This window comes from Bubalus kerabau, chromosome X (genome assembly GCF_029407905.1).
Source record: "Bubalus kerabau isolate K-KA32 ecotype Philippines breed swamp buffalo chromosome X, PCC_UOA_SB_1v2, whole genome shotgun sequence".
Classification (NCBI taxonomy): Eukaryota; Metazoa; Chordata; class Mammalia; order Artiodactyla; family Bovidae; genus Bubalus; species Bubalus kerabau.
Window position 1 is genome coordinate 3,999,868 of NC_073647.1, and position 19,655 is coordinate 4,019,522.

General features: G+C 40.2%; 1 protein-coding gene across 4 annotated transcripts in view; it reads left to right on the forward strand.

The window, feature by feature from the left end:
• Positions 1–19,655, forward strand: part of LOC129640271 (dedicator of cytokinesis protein 11) — a 223,093-nt gene that overhangs the window by 41,222 nt on the left and 162,216 nt on the right. For all 4 annotated transcript variants that reach the window (XM_055565486.1, XM_055565485.1, XM_055565481.1 and 1 more), the window contains exons 2-6: positions 14,405–14,521; positions 14,598–14,687; positions 15,344–15,426; positions 16,583–16,652; positions 17,793–17,888. In XM_055565486.1, the coding sequence (XP_055421461.1) occupies positions 14,405–14,521; positions 14,598–14,687; positions 15,344–15,426; positions 16,583–16,652; positions 17,793–17,888 (456 nt within the window). The remainder of the gene's footprint in view (positions 1–14,404; positions 14,522–14,597; positions 14,688–15,343; positions 15,427–16,582; positions 16,653–17,792; positions 17,889–19,655) is intronic.

Below are 19,655 nucleotides of genomic sequence, written 5' to 3' on the forward strand. Positions count from 1 at the left end.
ACACAATTATTTCCTAATGTCATTGCTCAAAACACAGGGAATTTTCCTCAGAATGAGTTTATGAGTCATGTGAGATGACCTGGGCCTTGACTCTATAGTCCCATCTCATGTGTTTTTTTAATCACCTTTTTTTTTTTTTATCATTAGGTGATAAAAGAAAAATGTTTTGGTAGTACAGGAAAACCAATTTTTTTAAAACCTGACTTCTAGTGGTTTTAATTGCATTCTTTCAAGTCTATGATTAAGTCATTGTTGCCACCTGTCTCCCCTTTTTTCTGGTTGATATAGGTCCAGTCATTTTAAACTAAAATGTTCTTTTTCTTAGGCTGGAGCTTTACACAGATTATTGAAATCCCTAGAATTTTTAAACACTTTGTGTGAAAACTTGGATAAGGCTTTATTTACCTCTTGACTTTTAGAGTGGTATGTCATACACATAGCAGTGCTCAAGAAATTTTGTTGGTGGGTGCACTTGAAAATCAAAGGAATTTTTGAACACTAGTCCCAAATTCCTTGTACTCTGAAGTTTTTCATGTTATTTGGAACACTGTAACTATCAGAAATCAATAGTATGAATCCAGTTTAAAAGGAGAGAAAATAGAAAAGAGATGGAGGAACATAAAAATGGTCACTCATAGCGGTCCTCTTTGAATGATGGAATTCTAAGTAACTTTTATTTTCTTCTTTATATTAAAGATCTTCTTTAAAGATCCTTCAATGAATATATATTGCTGTAATTAAAATTTTTTTAAATTAGTATTTATTTTTGGCTGTGCTGGTTCTTCATTGCTGCATGCCCTTTCCTCTAGTCATAGAAGAGTAGGGGCTGCTCTCTAGTTGCAGTGTGTGAGCTTCTCATTGTGATGGCTTCTCATTGCGGAACATGGGCTCTAGGATGTGTGAGCTTCAGTAGTTGTAGCTCGTGGGCTCTAGAGCTCAGGCTCAGTAGTTGTGGTGCATGGGCTTAGTTGCCCTGTGGTATGTGGAATCTTCTCCCACCAGGGATTAAACCTGTGTTCCCTGCATTGGCAGGCGGGTTTTTCAACACTGACCACTAGGAAAGTCCCATGTGCTGCTTTATAATTACACAAAATCAATAAATCTTATATAAAAAAAGTGTGACCTGTTTATATGCAGTTAGTAAGGCAGTAGATCTTAGCCTTTCTTGGATCACACACTCCTTTGAGGTACGGAAAGCTCTGAGTCCTTTTCCTATAAAGATGTTCATACATTTTTCATATAATTTCAGACTTTCACAGATCCCACGTAGCCCATCCAAGGATCATTTAGAGACTCCAGATTAGGAACCAAATTAGGAGTGAAGAAAGTGGCACTCAGAAAGGAGTTGACTGCTAAATCAATAAGGAAAGATATAGGGTTATATGAATTTTATCAGTGCCAGTAGGGACTGCAGATTCAGTAGACCAGCCCTTCTATCAAGCTATGCAAATCAAGCAGGATGCTATTGTGAGTGAGAGGGGATTTTCCATTTGTGGAACCTCAAGTGTCCTGTTCTTTAGGTCACGGTATGCTGACAAGGAGTAAGTAAAATCCTTGAGGAGACTGAGAGCCCAGCTGAGCCAAGGATTTGTTATCCTTGTAAATGAAGGCCCTGAGCACCCAGTTAGGATTTTCTCCTGTGGCAGCAAAGACAAGCAAGGAGGGGTTTGATGTAGTGCTGGGGAGTGGCCATGGATGTGGTTCCAAATGACAAAGGACTCGTGAGAGGGCTATTGACCAGGGGGTCCAGGTTGAAATGAAAATGAACACAGGACAGGAAATGTGCTGTCATATGGAGAGACTGGGCAAGGGGAATGTTAGCCTAGTTGGAGATGGTCCTGGGGACAACATGGGGAGATTCTTTTCTAGGAAAGAGAGTTCGATCATTATGACAGTGGTCCAGCCACATGTTATAGGTAGAGGCTTGTAGAGGGAGGGTTGTGCTGAGTCTGGAGTCTCACAGTGTCATTGCATCAGATGAGCATCGCAAAATGGGGGTGCTTCTTGCTACTGCTTCTTTGCATGTGTGATGAATTGCACTTTCAGTTAGTTTTAGGGAAGGCAGCCAGAAAATGTACCTGTAGGCACCTTCAGCACACCGAGAAAATGTGAGCTGAAGGGAGGGAAGGGGTGGAGAGAGAGAGAGGTTGCTCAGGAGGAAGTTTGGCAATGGGAGAACTGTTACAACCACAAAAAGAGTTTTTCTGGAGTCATCAACTTTCTCTCAAGTCTAATTCACATGCCCAACCAACACGATTTTCTACCCCCTGACACTTTATGTTTCTTCATGCAGGTGTCTGATTCTATGAAAACTTCATATATGATGTTGTGACTTTGTCAAAAAAGAATGAGTGATGATTCATGTTATTAAAGTGTTCAGTAGTCTGGCTGCTTTAGACGGCTACTCAAATGTGTGTTTTTCAGTGAGCATGTGGTAGATTGTGATCCTCCTGAAAGATTGGAAGAGGCAGAAAATCGTTTTATTTTCTTTTTGGTTGCACTGAGTCCCTTTGTTGCTGCCTGCGGGCTTTCCCTAGTTGTGGCGCTCAGGCTCCTCATTGTGCTGGCTTCTCTTGTGGTGGAGCACAGACTCTAGGGCACCTGGGCTTAGTTGTTGTGGCACGCACAGGCTTAGTTGCCCCACATGTGGAATCTACCTGGGCCAGGGATCAAACCCATGTTCCCTGCATTAGCAGGTGGACTCTTATCCTATGGACCACCAGGGAAGTCCAGAAAATCTTAATGTTGAGATTAGAAAGATAATCACAGTGGTTTCATACTTTGTTCGTTCAGTCATTTAAGATAATAATTTGAGGGTGATGAGGATAGAGCCAAGAATAAGACAAAGACCCTTGAATCAAAGAGCTTTCATTCTAGTGAGGGGAGAGGTGGAAAAGGAAATGGGCACCATAGCACTTCATCATGGGACTAAGATGGGGAAGGACGTACAGGTCCTACCTCTGGGTTTGAGGAGGTGGATAGAACTGGGTAGGAGGGAGTGGCCATTTGTACCTAGAAAGATGGGCAGCTTCATGAAGTCTTGTGGTAGGGTTGCGGGGAGAACTGGCAGAGGAGCAGCAAAGGTGGATAACACGGCTCTTAGGAGCTCTGCCCACAGGGTAGGGGGGGTGTGGATTAGAGGTGGAGTCAGAGGCTGGGAGTGGAGACCAGATCTTATAAGCCTTACTAACCAGAGCAAGCCTTTTTCTGTAGGCTATGGTTTTGTTTTTTAATTAAAAAAACTTATTGCTAATTATATTAATATATTCTGTATTTCTCAAGGAAAACGTAGGACATTTTTATTCAGTCCTTCCCATTGTGTACCCCAACATTTTTCTCTGCTTTGCAAATCACCAATTCTGCAGGCTGTGTTGACCCCTTAAAGGGGTTTAAACAAAGAAATATTGTGATCCACCTTACATTTCGCTGAAAATTTAACCATTTTAAATCAAATTAGCCATTGAAAAGGTGTGGGAAACACATGAAGTGCAAATTGGCAGTTGATATTTTCAAAATAAAATGCTCAGGCAAATTAATCTCTGTCACACAAGGAAGATATAAGCAAGCATTTCTTTCTCTGTGAAAGAAAAGCTCCTCACAGAAACAGAACCCTCACTTTATTTTCCTCAGTAGTTTTGTATGCAACTCTAACGAGTAGTTTTCCATAATTCCATGTATTGCTCCTGGAAAAAGTAGACAATGGGGCAAATTTTCAGCCTATGCTGTCATTTTATGGATTAATTTCCATTAGCGCTGACCTCCTGGCTTTCCGTGCATAAATATGAGTAAAACATCTGTTCATGTCATTCCCCTGCTTAGAACCTCTGCTGGCTCCCCATCGCCTATACTAGGAAGCAGTCCAATCTCATGTCCTTGGCATCTGTGGTCCTCCGTAATCATGCCTTTCCAGCTCATCTCAACCATTTTTCCTTATTCTGTGTGTCCCCAGGCCCCTTGAACACATGAATTCTCATCCTCTTCTATTACTTCTGCTTTTGTGTTTGCCTGCCATACCTTTCTCCACCTGGCCTGCCACGGGCAGTTTTATTCAGTCCTTCAAGGCTCAGCACACATGTGACCTCCTCTCTGAGCCTCCTTCACCCGTGGAATTAATCTGCATTCCCACAGCATTCTCCATATCCCCTTATCCCGTCGTATTTTAACTCTCTATTGAGGAGGTCTGTCTTCCCTCTGAAGCTCATGAATTCCTGAAGGGCAGCACCCACATCTTGCCCATCTTTGTTTTCTCAGCTCTGTAGCCCACTGCCTGGCACAGGGTGGATGCTCAGTGACCGTCAGAACTAAGCTGTGTGTTTTGTGTTTCTGTAAGAGCTCCAAAAGAGCCCTCAGGGAGTGACAGGGCAGCAAGCCTCACTTTTGTACCAGGCCTATTAGTGGACTCTGGCTGAAGCATGGGCTCCTCACACACTGACACCTAACCATTCTAGTGAGGGGCGCCATGGTTGCTGTACTGGGAACTCCTCTTCCTAAATAGTGGAGGGGTCTTTTTAGGTATAAGGAAGTGAAACTGGTTAGGAGGGAATTGGCTTAAAGAAAGGAACAAGGATTACAGATAGGCATTTTTTTGTTTGTTTGTTTAGAGGAAGATGTGTAAAAATGCTGAATAGCCAAGGGGTGGTTACCCGAAGGATGCTGGTCTGATTTAACAGCCTTTCCTAAGTGTTGACAGTCGCCATGTTCCCAGGAGCTGTGCCCCAGTGAGACCCCATGAAGCTGGAAAATGTGGACAGGAAAGTGAGCGATGAATTTCTGAACGGATAAGAGCTGGAGAGGTCATTGTAACTTACTAACCTGAGAGTAGGCTCTGAGCTTGATTACTCTCTGCTAAAGCAGCGTGGGAGTGACTGTAGACTAAACACTGCGAACAGTCCTCCCAGGACGTAGGAAGGACAATAAGATACAGGGCATGATAAGCAGCATGATGTATAGACTCCTGCCTCACATCACCAAAAGGCAGAACCTGCTGGAAGAAGGTCTATCTTTTTAATCACAAGTGGGTAGATAGGATAAACATGGCTCAGGTCACCGTATACTGAAATAATTATGTATACCAAGAAGTAGGGCATCTCCTGATTTTTTAAAGAGGTAAACTTAAGAAAAATCAAAGGAACTCTCACTTTATTTCACATAGCTTTAGAATGTATTATGAAGTGGTATAAACTGAGGATATTCAAAAAAGGCAGAAAGTGTGAGAATAAAAGTGTGAAAGTGTTAGTCGCTCAATCATGCCAACTCTTTGCGACCCCATGGACTGTAGCCTCCCAGGTTCCTCTCTCTGAGGGATTCTCCAGGCAAGAATGTTGGAGTGGGTTGCCATTTCCTTCTCCAGGAGATCTTTCCAACCCAGGGACTGAACCCAAGTCTCTTGCATTGCAGGTAGATTCTTTACCATCTGAGCCACCAGCAAAGTCCACCCCCCCATTTCCCCTCCCCACAAAAAGAGAAAAAAAGGCAGAATTTCAATTAATGGATAGATCCAATATGACTGATTGTGGAAAATGAAAGTATTTGTAGAAAGGTGTGTCTTTGCTCCTTTAAAGGTTGGTTTTCAAAATGGGGCCCATCAGTCTTCTTTACTCCATTGTCAGAAGCAAATTAATGAAATGGGTAGACCAGTGGTTGGATCCAGTGTGGAAAATGATGAGTGGCTGATTTATAGGTTACAAAGCTTTTTTAATGAAATAGATTTGTCCTGTTGTGTTCAAATGACACAAACAGGACCTTTGGGTTTTTCTGTTTTCATGGAGTGTAAGTATCTAGCTGGCTCAATACGGATACCTGTCGAACATCAGTGCATTTTACATTTTGTTCTGCTTAAGAATGCAAGGTATGTTATAGTTGTGTTTGTCAAATTCAGGAAAAAGTCAACAAGATTTCTTTTATGTCATTACTGGAGTGGGAACCAAGATCTGAGGCAGGTTTTAAATTATTTGATGGACACATAGTCTAATTTCTTCTTGCATAAATGAATTATCTGCAGTAATTTTGTATGTCTATGTGAACATGTTAAATTCTTTGGTTGGCTAGAAAGCAAGCTGAAAGAAAGCCATTACGTATAACCAGGTTGCATTTTTCTTTTTGTCAATAATGGTTTGCTAAAGAATACAAAGTGTGCTTCTAGTTTTAAAAAGCTACTTCACTATTCTCTCAATTTATTCAAGCCTTTCTTTTTATTTTTACCTCTTTTGTCCTATCTTTGAGTCATTTAAATACTAATTAGCACAAAGTGAACACAAAAAGTAAGGGAGTGACTGGATTCAAATCAGTTTTCCTACCTGTCAGCCAGCATATTGAGTATACTTATAATTATTGGTTTAAATCAAGTTTTGGGGTATAGAGTGCATCAAAATTTTATTTTTTCATCTGTAGATAATCTATATTACTTGCATAATATTTGAGTTGGCTGTAATGAAAACACTTGTTAAGTGAGTTTGAATTAATCATAGAGGATATATCAAGACTTGTCTATTTTGTGATTTAAAAAAATAATATAAATTCTTTGTAGGTTTTAAAAAATAGTTCTTGAGTTTGTATAAATAGCCAAATAGACTTAGAAAAGTAATTTGGCATCTAAAAAGAATTCCTCCCTAGGCGAAAACTCTAAAGAGGAAAAAAAAATGAGTTTTCTTTTTCCTCAGATTTAAATGCCTTTAGAGTCTCATTTTGCTGATTTCTCAGAATCAAAAATCAAATTGAAACTGAGATCTGAAAATGAATTCTGAAAGCCTTAGCGATCAATGAGCTGTCCCTCTCTTCTTGTGTGCTGCCATTTGGGCTGGGAAAGCATACGTGTAAGATCAGTCTCTTTGTTTTATTGTCTGGCTTTGTGGTTCTCAGGACTCTCTTCTAGGTTCTATGGAGGATACCGAGGTGAATTAGACACGGTCCCTTGACAACATCTTACTGTTGTTTTTTTGTAATCTGATTCTTACCCATTTGAAGTTGAATCTGCCAACTCCTGCCCCAAAGTAAAAGACCTAAGGTGCTAATCCCTACTCATTAATGGCAAATGCTAAATTGGAAGCAACAATTAAGAAATGTAAAACTTCTTATCCAATTACAAGTTCCATAAGCCAGTCATGCTCAGTATCATCAGGGCGATGAGAAGGCAAGATCGCACTTTGGTTAAAAAAAAAAAAAAAAAAAAAAAGTGAAAGTGTAGTTTGAGTCAGGGCCAGCAAATCCTAAATTGCTAAGTCTGTACAAGGGAATTAAACATGGTAGGATCGAGGATGGGGAAATGTTTTATATTTGTTTGTGTGTATTATGGTTCGGAATACTGGTTCTGGAGTCCATCAGATAGATATAGATTTGAATCCCAGCTCTGCTAATATGTGGCATTGGACCTGCCTGAGCCTCAGTTTCCTCATCTGTAAAATGGGCATAATAAAAGAACCTCCTGTGCGGTTTTGCAGGAATTAAGTGAGATAATAGATATAAAATACTTAGTGTATATTATGCTCAGTGTAAGGGATAGCTAATGTAAAGACATTGTTTTCTCCTCCAGGTGTTTACGATCTTGCTAAGGAGTCTAATATGCAAAGTACCCACAATGCAATTACAGCTCTATTTGAGTAAATGCCACAATAGTTGGGAAAGACGTTAAGGGCTGTGGATGAGAGAGGTTGGAGGTTGGACTCTCACAGGAAGAATGTGAGAGCCAAGGTAGAAATTAGGAATGAGCATTACCCATGGTCTCATGAAAAGTATGATTTTCCCTTTAGCTGTTTGTTAGCTGTAAGAAAGGTCAGTGTCTTGAATGAGATTTGTAAGTGGGTATCTGTGCCAAGATCTGTCCTGAAAAATAATCTTTATTAAAATATGTTCATGTCTGTTTTGCCAAGTCGGTTGTACTAACTGAAAAGATGGCCTTCCCTCCACTAGCATCATCATCCAGTTTATATTAATTCAAAGCTCCTTTGGTACTTGAGTTCCTATTTGGAAAAAGGGAAAGAAATGACCTGGTGAAAGGTAATCATATGATTGACAAAAGACAAGGGCATAATAAAGCCAGATACTCTTGACATGAACCTTATGAAAAATTCCTCACAGTCATGTTCCTTTGTTGCCATGCTGTGTAGAGTCCCCCTCTAGAAATCTCTAGTCTACAGTGGTGACGTTTGTCATTTCTGCTAGTTGCAGCTCAAATTTTGCTGCTCCCTACCATCCCACCACTCTTTACAGATACCTAGTCTCCAACCTTACAGAATTTATCAACAAAAGTAGAAGATGAAATGATCTGAGACCATGTGTAGCCATATAGGGGAATTCTTCTGATTGCTATACATGTGAATAGATGGGCTCGCACACTTTAATGTGCAAGAACACTTGTGCAGTCGTTTTGTTGGAAGAAAATGTGATATCAAAGGGTCTGACACGTGTGGAAACCAAATGGGGCTTCAAGTTATAACAGTTTCTGTGATCAAGTTAAACAGATCAAGTGTTATACTTGTGATCAAGTATAACAGTTTGTGTGATCAAAGCTGTCTTGGCTTTATCAACCTCCCCCTCTAGATCATGAGCTCCTCAAAGTGAAGTGAAAGTGAAAGTTGCTCAGTCGTGTCTGACTCTTTGTGACCCCACAGACTATACAGCCCATGGCATTCTCCAGGCCAGAATACTGAAGAGGGTAGCTTTTCCCTTCTCCAGGGTAGCTTTTCCGTTCTCCAGGGTATCTTCCCAGCCCAGGGATCGAACCCAGATCCTCCCTCATTGCAGTCAGATTCTTTACCAGTTGAGCCACCCAGGGCTAGCACAAAGCCTGGAGCTTAGCAGGAACTTGATAAGAGTGCTCTGCCCCCCAACCCACTTTCTTTTCTGCATTGCTGGAAGCAGCATGTCCCCAGTGGGCCATTTTGAGCGTAAAGTGTTATTTTGAGATCTCTGTGGAGAAAGCCTTCCAAACCTGGCTCCAAATGTCTGAAACAAAAGGGGAGCTAAATCCCTTAGAGAGTGTCTGGAGTCATTCCCAAGGGAGGGAAGTGGGCAACGGGTGGGAAGGAGAGATGCATGGAGTAACCCCTTCTGTTTGAGTCTTCCTTCTTTTCTAAGATGGTTGTTATTTTCAATATGAGTCTGTTCAGATGCCATTGAAACCATAGTCTGATCACAATACTGCGAAAATCAGCTTCTAACTTTTTGTCGCCATCATTCTCCTTCTTAAACCAATCGTTGCCGCTCTCCTTCTGGCACCAAAACTTAATGTGGAGAAGGAGGTGGCAGGGGGAGATTTTGAATTGGCTCCATGCCCCACTGCTAAGCCTTCTGCCTGCTCTGCTCTCTCTCCCAGTGTGATACAGAAGGGATTCTGTCAAGCAGTGTTCACTGCAGACTTGTAGAAGAGACATTCTTAGCATTCTTAAAGAGAACTAGTTTCTAAAGTCAAAAATTTACCAGTGAACGAATGACCTTTGGTGTAACATCTAAACAGAAGTAATGATTTAAATCAGCAGGCTGATTTTGCACTGTTGACAGAATATTACATGATTATGATTACTTTTTAAAAATGAAATTGAAATGATACAGTTTCCAATGATATGGCTTCCCTGGTGGCTCAGAGTTTAAAGTGTCTGCCTCCAATGCGGGAGACCCGGGTTCAATTCCTGGTTTGGGAAGATCCCCTGGAGAAGGAAGTGGCAACCCACTCCAGTACTAAACCAGCTTGCTAGTAATGTGCACTTTTATTTTTACTTATTTATTATTTATTTGGCTACTCCAGGTCTTAGTTGTGGCATGTGGGATCTAATTCTCTGACCAGGGATGGAACCTGGGCCCCCTGCATTGGGAGTGTGGTATCTTAGCCACTCGACCACCAGGGAAGTCCCTGTTCCCTTTTAAGTACATGAGTGGTTGGAGGGTTGAAGATATACTTGCATATACATATTTATACATTATTTTAGGATTGCAAACTTGGTTTTACATTGATACATACATAAGTTAAGATGATGAATGATCAGTCACACTGTACAGTAGATATACAGGGACTACCACTAAAGCATAAAGTCTTCAGTGTTTGATGCTGTTGGTGATTCCCAATGAGGATACGTCTTTGTACCTTCCTCTCTTTGTACTAAGAAGCAGATTGTATCTGAATTTGTACTGATGAGTTCCATTTTTCAATCTCTGTCATTTCAATCTATGTTAGAAATCAGAAAGTTATCTTCATTTGTGGAATTGTGCACTTCTTCACAGTTTGAGGGTTTATACATGAAAGTCTATGGAGATTTGGTCCCAGTGTCCTAAGTCTGGAAGAGTGTACTGTGTCCCAAACCACAGTACAGAGATTGACATTTAAAATTTTATTTTACTAAGGATTAGGAAAATATTGACTTAGTTTCCTCTGGGGGACTGATACGAAGTTTACTGTTTCAATAAATTCATTTCAATGGAAAAGAGATTTGAAGAAAAATATGAAGTATATAATAGTGCAGAAGTTGTGGCAAAAATCTTTGAAGACTTTTTACATGAGTAAGTTGAGTTGGGAGACACTGCTAAAAACAGAGGGGCTTCCCAGTTGGCTCAGTGGGTAAAGAATCCACCTTCAATGCCAGAGATCTGGGTTTGATCCCTGGGTCGGGAAGATCCCCTTGAAAAGCACATGGCAACCCACTCCAGTTTTCTTACCTGGAGAATCCCATGGACAGAGGAGCCTGGCTGGCTACAGTCCATGGGGTTGCAAAGAATCAGACACAACTGGAGCGACTGAGCACGGATGCACACTAAGAACAGAAAAAGGATCAGTAGTTGGAAGACCTGGATTTGAATCCAGATTCTACCATTGGATATAGACAGCTGATCTTAAGCCTCTGAACCAGTTTCTTCATGTGTAACTTTGAAACAATAGTATTTTCCTTGTCTATTTCACAGGTTTGGGTTAAGAAACAGGTAGACTATATATTGAAAGTATTTTCTTAAAACTTCAAAGTCATTTTGGAGTGAAACAACACCCAAACCCCTGATAATATAACCAGCCAGTTACTTCAAGAGCCCTCAGGAATCAGTGAATATGAACTTTGAAAGGCAAACCTTTTTTTTTTCTCCTACATGGTGAAAACTGAGTAGGTTCCAAATTTAGGCTGACGGTTTTCCTGTCACTACTTAAGAAGAGAAGACTGAAACATATGCTTGCTTCTCTCCAGATTATATGAATGCTTTTGCCTTTTACTTAATGCTGCTACAGAATTTACAGAAGTACACAGTGGGAGCTTGCTATGAGCTGGATGTTTATAAAGTACCGTTTATTATAACACAGTGTTCTTGCGTTATGAGAAAGCACCTTTTCAGGCCAATCAGTGTACCAACTGGCAGGAAGGCAGTTCCCAAATCTGAGAGGAAGACCCTTTTTGTGTATGATAGAAGCTTTATTTAGGGTAACCCTGTAAGTCTGATCATCAAATGATAAAGCCAAATAGGAAAGTTAGATAAGCATTTTATGTTCTAGACTGCCAGGCAAGGGGATATATTGTATATACATGGCTGATTCACTTTGCTGTACAGTAGAAATGAACACAGCATTGTAAAGCAACTGTACTCCAATGCAAATTAATTAAAAAAAATTATACATAGACCGCCAGGCAGAGCTGCTATTAAATCATGATAATTCTAAAAGTCAAAGGTTTTCATTGTCTCTGATGCCAACAGAGTTACACTGAATCCTACTGGAAGGGAAATGTAGGGTGCGGTTCTTTGGGGCTGACTCTTACTGTAGCCACTGACAGTTTGGGCTTTTAATGCCTGGGAGAGGGCTGGAGAAAAAAATTCAGATCAGAGGCAGCTGGCTGATGGAAGGGAGCCCTTAGTCCTTCTCTTTTTCCTCTTAAAAAGATGAAGCCTGATTCACAGGCCTAGATCTTCTTTCAGGGGAAGATTTGTGGGACTCAGAATAGCCACTCTACCTTTTTCTGCATTTGAGCTACCACTAATAAAGAAATAGGACCAAAGACCCAGAATGCTTAGTTGAATCGGTTTTCTATGAAAAGTGAAACCTTGTTTTCTGTAACACGAATATGTGGCCTTTAAAACACATGGAGAGCTGCAAGTTTCATTTTTAGAGTGCATATACTGCACGTGTAAATAAGTGGTTCATTTTGCTGTATCCTTTAGCATATTAATTTGACAACTATGTTAGAAAGCTAAAGGAGGATTTTTTCTTTTTCAAAGTTACTTGGAGTAGGTACTTATGAAATTACTATGCAGAGAGATTAATAGATGCTAATCCAACAGGTTAAACATTGAAATTTGAGGACTGTTTTTGCAATCTGTATGGGAAGATAGTTGGCACCAAAAGCAAGACTTTGAAATTTTTTTCACTAAGTCTTGCCTTCTTCGATGGGGCTTTATTCACTTTATTCTCATATTTCTCTGAGAAATGGATCACATTGATTGTTAGGGCTGGAAGCTGCATTCACAGTGTTCTTTCATTGGGTCCATGAAACATGGTAGATGTGGGACAAGGGGGTCAAATTTTCCTATCAGAAAAATCTCTGCGTTCACAATAAGAGTTTTTTTCTTTTGTTTCAACTCATTTCACATGCATATCTATAGACATGATAGGGATAATCTGCTTAATTTAATCCCATGGGTCGATAAATCCAAATTTGACTTGAAATAAAGTATATCTTTGTTCAGATCTTTTTTTCCAGCAGACTTATTGAGATATAATTGAAAAATCAAAGTATATGTTTAAAAGCTTCAACGTGATGATTTAATATATATGTATCATTGGGAAGTGATTACCACAATCAAGTTAATTAATACATCTATCACCTCACGTGATTACCTTTTGTGTGTGTGAGAATGTCTAAGATCTACTGTCAGCAAATTTCAAGTATACAATATAGTATAGTCACCATGCTGTACTTTGGATCCTCAGAACTTAACTTACAACGGAAAGTTTGTACCCTTTGACTAAGTTCTCCCCCATTTTCCCTCATCCCCCTGCCCTTGGCAACCACCATTCTACTTTTTTTTAGATTCTACCATATAAGTGATACCGTATAATATTTGTCTGACTTATTTCACTTAGCATAATGCCTTCAAGATTTATTCAAGGAGCGGAATTCCTTCTTTTCTGTGACTGAACAACCTTTCTATCTATCTATCTATTTTATGTTGTTAAAAATTCCATTCTTCTCTTGATGGAAATCTAGGTTGCTTCCGTGTTTTGGTTATTGTGAATAATGTTGCAGTGAACTTGGGAGTGCAGCTATCTCTTTGAGATAATGATTTCTTTTCTTTCAGATATATATCCAGAATTGGGATTGCTGGATCATATGGTAGTTCTTTTATTAATTTCTTGAGGCACCTCTATACTATTTTTGTTAGCATCTTTTTTTTTTTTTACTTTTATTTTAATTTTATTTTATTTTTAAACTTTACATAATTGTATTAGTTTTGCCGAATATCAAAATGAATACGCCAATCTTTTAGATTTGTTGAAGGTAGGAGATGGGATCCTATTCCAAGTTCAGTACCTTGCTCTTTAGTATCTTTCTGTATTTCTCAGGCAAGGAAAGGCTGCATGAAGTAGAAAGAACAGAGCTTTGGAGGCAGATGCAGGTTTAAATTCCAGCTCTGAAGGTGGGCAAGTTACTTAACCTGATTTGAGTCCAGGATTTCCTCATCTGTAAAGTGGGGACAAAGATTCAATCTGTTTAATAGGGTTATTATGAGTCTTACATGAGAAACTGTAGAGAAAGCACTTGGCATGGTGCCTGACATCTAGAAAGGGCTTAGTAAATGCTGTTACCACTCTTATTAAAAGAATCACATCCTGGATTTCTCAGAGTCACTAACCCTACTCCTTGTAACCTTAGTCTCGGGCTGGACTCTACTGTCAATGGCTGTGTCACCTGCAAGTCCCACAGGGACCCCTGACTTTGCCACCTGGAACCTCACCCTTTCATGTCCTGTCCACTGAATCAAGCATCTCCAGGACCCATACCTGCCCCGGCTATGGCAGAACTTAAGGCATCCTTTGGACAGCATGCCTGGTACCGAATGGGCACAGGAATGTTGATACTCCCTCCCTTTCAGTTACCCAGTGAATAGTGCATACTCATCATCAACTCACAGGCTTCTAAATAGGCCACTTTTTGTTTTGTCTTAAATTCAATAAATTGTTGGGGGGTACATGGACAAGCAGAGTACAGGGCTGTCTCTCTTGAGCTCTTGCCTTTAGCAGAGAGATGTGTGTGTGTGTGTGTGTGTGTGTGTGTGTGTATTTGGTGTGTGTGTCTAATTATAGAGATGGTTTCTCTCATAAAAGTGTCTCCCTTAAGTGCTGATTATCAGTAATCCCTTTGGTGAAATAATGTATCTTGGACACATGACAAAGAACTTCAGTCTGTTTGACAGTATTACTTTCTTTTTGTCTCTTATAAAGGAAAAGACCAAAGTTGTTGAGCCCTTGGACTATGAGAATGTTATCGCCCAAAGAAAAACTCAGATTTACAGTGACCCGCTCCGAGACCTGCTTATGTTTCCAATGGAAGATATATCTGTGAGTCCACTAGTACTTCTTCAAAATTGCATTTTTCAGGCTGGTTCGTATAGCAAGAATATTCTATGTCTTCTAGATCTCTGTGATCAGTCGTCAACGCCGAACAGTCCAGTCCACTGTACCAGAAGATGGTGAGAAGAGGGCCCAGAGTTTGTTTGTCAAAGAGGTAAGAGGCTCAGAGGCCACATAAGAAAAGTCATTATTCATTAATTTAATAAACACTGTATTTAAAATACTCTTAGTGTAAATGGAAAACAAAATTACTAGAATTTAACTGACCTACATAACAAGTCTATTTGATGTGACATAGAGGATACAGCTTAAATACTTTCACAAGTAGCTTGTATTCTTAGCCTTTTCTTATAAACTTGAATACTCTTTGGACTTGAAGTCAGAGAGCCCAGGAGAATGTGTGAATTGGAATTTATTACCACCAACTGGTTTAGGAAGACACAGTTAATCCCCAAAGGAAGATCTCAGTACTAGCATTCCCCAGATGATTTTTAAAAGTCTGTCAGCTTATTGCTGCTGCTGCTGCTTAGTTGCTTCAGTCATGTCCAATTCTTTGTGACCTCATGGACTGTAGCTCACCAGGTTCTTCTGTCCATGGAATTCTCCAGGAAAGAATACTGGAGTGGGTTGCCATGCCCTCCTCCAGGGGATCTTCCCTACCCAGGGATCGAACCCTGGTCTCCTGCATTGCAGGCAGATTTTTTTACCCCTGAGCCACCAGGGAAGCCCCGTCAGCTTATTACCAGACATAAAAACAGTGTGCATGTACCTTTCCTACATTTCAAATTAAAGATTCCTATTTTCTTTCAGTGTATTAAAACCTATAGCACAGATTGGCACGTGGTGAACTACAAGTATGAAGACTTCTCTGGAGACTTTCGAATGCTGCCATGGTAAGTTTAGAATTTAAGAGAAACTTTCAAGAGGCGAGTTATTAAACATTTTACATTTTTTCAAACCACTTGTGAAGCTTCTCAATTATAACAGATAATAAAACAAAACCTCAAACAACTAGATGTTTGGTAAGTGTGTTTTGGGTAATTGGATATTTTTGCTTATTGAAATTTTTTCCAAAATGGACGTGTTCACTTCTTGGCTTTGGTGCATGTATATTGACTGTAAAATCATCCTTCTTTGATTCTGGATAATGTGAGCATTTTCTAGTGCTGTCAATGAAAAAGCTAGAAGACATTTGACTCAGTTTGATGGCCCCAGACATCTCTGACAAAAGTACATCTGTTGAAACTTTCTTGGTGATCCAGTGGTTAAGAATCTGCCTTGAAATGCCGGGGACATGGGTTAGATTCCTGGTTGGGGAATTTGACCCCACATGCTATGAGGCAACTAAGCTCATGTGCCACAACTAAGACCTGATGCAGCCCAATAAATAAGTAGATAATTTTTTTTAAGTGCATCTCTTTCATTTGAGTTGAAAGGCTGCTGTGAGCACTCTGGCCCAACAGCCAGACTGTCAGGGTTCAAATCTTATTTCTACCACTTCCTAGCTGGGTGACCTTGGGCTAGTCACTCAGTCACTTGAACGCTTACTTTCCTCCCCTTTTCATCCATAAGATTATTAACCTCACAGGATATCACATGGGAGATGTTTTGGAGGAATAAGACTTGGTGTAGCCTTTGGTAGCTTTCAAGGCACTTTCCCATAGATGAAAACTGAGTCTTAAAAATGTCCTTTAAAGCTGAGTCCTAAGATGGTCAGTCCAGGATCATATAGCAAACAGATGGAAGAGCCAGAATGACCTGGGGTTGCTTTTTGGCCTGGGAGAGATAAGGTCCCACCACCGACAGCTCTGGCGTGCATTCCTTGCAATTTGGGCTTAGTTACGTCTTTGCTGTTGGCTGCATATGTGGGAGTCCTTTTACAGAAGGTAATGCCAGAGGGGAGAATCTGAGTTTAAAAGGAGAAAAGAATTCCTCCTTCTTATGTCTTGGCATTTTCTTGGTTGTGAAAGAAAGAAGTCTACTCATCTTGATTTGGTTCCTTTTTTTCTATTCTGCTCAGTGTCTAAGACTACTCTTTTGTATTTTCAGCAAGTCTCTGCGACCAGAAAAGATTCCCAATCATGTATTTGAGATTGATGAGGACTGTGAGAAGGATGAGGTAAAGATGGGGACAATTGCCCTGGCTTCTTCAAGGTCCCTTGTGTTGAGAGAGATTTCTCTGAGAAAAGATGAGGGAAAGAATTGTTTATGAATGATCTGGAGCAAACTTTCAAGCTAATGAGTGTTGGTTTTTTTTTTTTTTTCAATTTAACATTGTTGTATTTCCAAATGGAGTTTAGGAAAAATAAAGTGAAATGGGCTGTGATGTGTGTATAAACCCATTTTCCCACCTGTGGGACACACTTGTGGAGTTGCTTTTCCTCCACTGGGCATGTGGTGTGGTCATTCATATGGACTCTCCTGCCTGATAGATCCCTCTTAGAACAGAGGACCCAGATGTCTATGACATTTTGAGGTGAAGTTTGACCATTTACATAATGTAGAAGACTTTCCCACTAGACAGCCCATATGATTCAGTAAATATTGAGTGTCTATTGTGTGCATGGCACTGTGGACTTAAAAAATATCCACAACCTAAAAGTTGAGAGTTACGTTTTTATTCAGTCGACATTTTTAGGACTTCAAGCCCGGGAGGCAGCATCTCAAGTAACCCTGAAAGAACTGCTCAGTGGAGGCAAGAGGAGGAGCCAGGTTATTTAGAAGTTTTGTGATGAAGGGCAGGAATTTTGAACATCAAAAGATGATTGTTAATTAAAGAAAACCAAGTTAAGGAATTTAGCACTTTTCTATGTATGGGAAAATGCAAGAGTCGGGGCTCACTGACATCATTCCTTTGATACGTACCTCCGCTATCTGGAGCCAGTATCCTAAGTTTCCTCAGGGCTTAATGCAGGGAGTGGCTGCAGTCTGATGGCTGCTAGATGGCAGGTATTCTTTCCTTTCTGGGTTCTCTCAGGGCTCACCAGCTCACCATCCTTGGTGGCTGCAATTGCTGTTGACTTTGACATCCTTTGTCTACTGATATGGCAGGCAATATTCCATTTCTCAGCACAGAGCCTTTCATCCTGTTATTAACAATTTCAAGTTTAATCAGGCATCTTCAAGGGGAAGTGGGGGGTGCAGGGAGAGGGAGCTTTATGCTTTGCAAAATGGGGCAGGGCCTAGTTTGTGCTCCCCAATTGTTTGATTAGATAATGGGCCAGCTGCTGTTTCACTGATGGTTTTCCCTCTGTTTCAGGATTCATCATCTTTATGCTCTCAGAAGGGTGGTGTGATCAAACAAGGCTGGTTGCATAAAGCCAATGTAAATAGCACCATCACAGTTACCATGAAGGTAGGAAGTAGTTATTATTATCATTTCATCATTTTAAGCATAGTGCCATGACTAGCCTCTCTGGAAGCAATATTTCTTTTTAAAAATTTTTTAGCAAGGAGCCCCAGCAAAAAAAATTCTTTAGTGAGAGGATTCTCACAGAAGTATGGAATTGAAGAACTCTGAAACCTTAGATAAATTTAGAAGCGTACCTTTTTAAAGAAATGTAATTATAATCTTCTGAATCAGGGTGTTTGAAAAGGAGGCTGTCAGTTGAATGAAGAAAATAGCTTTGAAACAAAAAAAGGCATCAAAAGTTCCTGTGTGGAAATGAATGTAAATTGAGTAGAAGAATAGGGTACTCTCTTTCTTTAACAAATTTAATTAGTTGCTCATTCTATGCCGATCACAATGGGGAAAATGTATGGATATCTAAGATGGTATTCTTGGCCTGCAGAAACCTCCAAACTAGATTTTAAAAAACATACAAATTAGATACTATACCAAGGCTTACCTTAGTCCTGTCAGAACTAGAGTTTTGTAGTTTGGCCAGAATAGCAACTTTATGCAAGCGGTTTGTGCAAAATGAAGTTAGAAACATTGAGAGGGATCAAATTGTGCCATGAATGCCTCAGACATGAAGTTGGCTTTTGTACAGGAGGCAGTGGAGAGCCATTAAAATCCAAAGGTAAAACTAACAAGCTACTTGAAGATTCTGAGCAGAAAACCAAATTATTCTCTGATACCAAATATAACTGTTCTTTCGGATATTCAGTATCACATCATGTGGTTTGCTGAGGGTGATTCACACTTCCATTAAGTAAAAAAGGTCATTCTATCTTCCACATAACCTGCAAGCAGAAACCATGGGTGTCTACCAAGGGAAGACTCAAGTTTTATCTTAATTTAATATTTTGCCTGCTGCTTTCCATTTAGTGGTTATGTCCTGTTCTCACTTTCATTTTCAAGTGCTGAAAATAATGAATCTAAGTTGCAGAATACTTCCTATATGTCTTTTGCACCTAAACCTGTGCATTGGAACGTGGTGAGGATAAGAAAATCCATTTATTGATGACTTGATCTGTGCCAGGCACCATATTGAATGTTTCACATTCTGTATCTCTTAATCCTCATGGCAGTCCTAAGATACAGGTAAAATTATTATTCTTGGTTGACACGTGGAAAGTGAGGCACAAAGAAATTCAGTGATTAACCCGAAGTCATATAGCTACGAGTTTTCAGAGGTAGGATCAGAACCTAGGTAGGCAGATGCCTGAGCCTGTGATCTTAATCAGCATGTTGTTGGTGCTCCCTAGCTGAGTGAGTGAGATTCAAGTCTTTATTATATTTCCTATCAGAGTTATCAGGTTCAGAAATGTCCATGTGAAGGTGATAGTTCTGGGCAGTTTCTTTTTTTTTTTCTTTTTTTTTTTTCCTGGTGTAGCTCTCAGTATTTTTTTTTTTTAAGTTTTATTTTATTTTCAAGCTTTACAACATTGTATTAGTTTTGCCAGACATCGAAATGAATCCGCCACATTCACACCTGCGTTCCCCATCCCGAACCCTCCTCCCTTCTCCCTCCCCATACCCTCCCTCTGGGTCGTCCCTGTGCACCAGCCCCAAGCGTCCAGCATCATACATCGAACCCGGACTGGCGACTCGTTTCATACATGATACCATACATGTTTCAATGCCATTCTCCCAAATCTCCCCACCCTCTCCCTCTCCCACAGAGTCCACAAGACTGATCCACACATCAGTGTCTCTCCTGCTGTCTCGTACACAGGG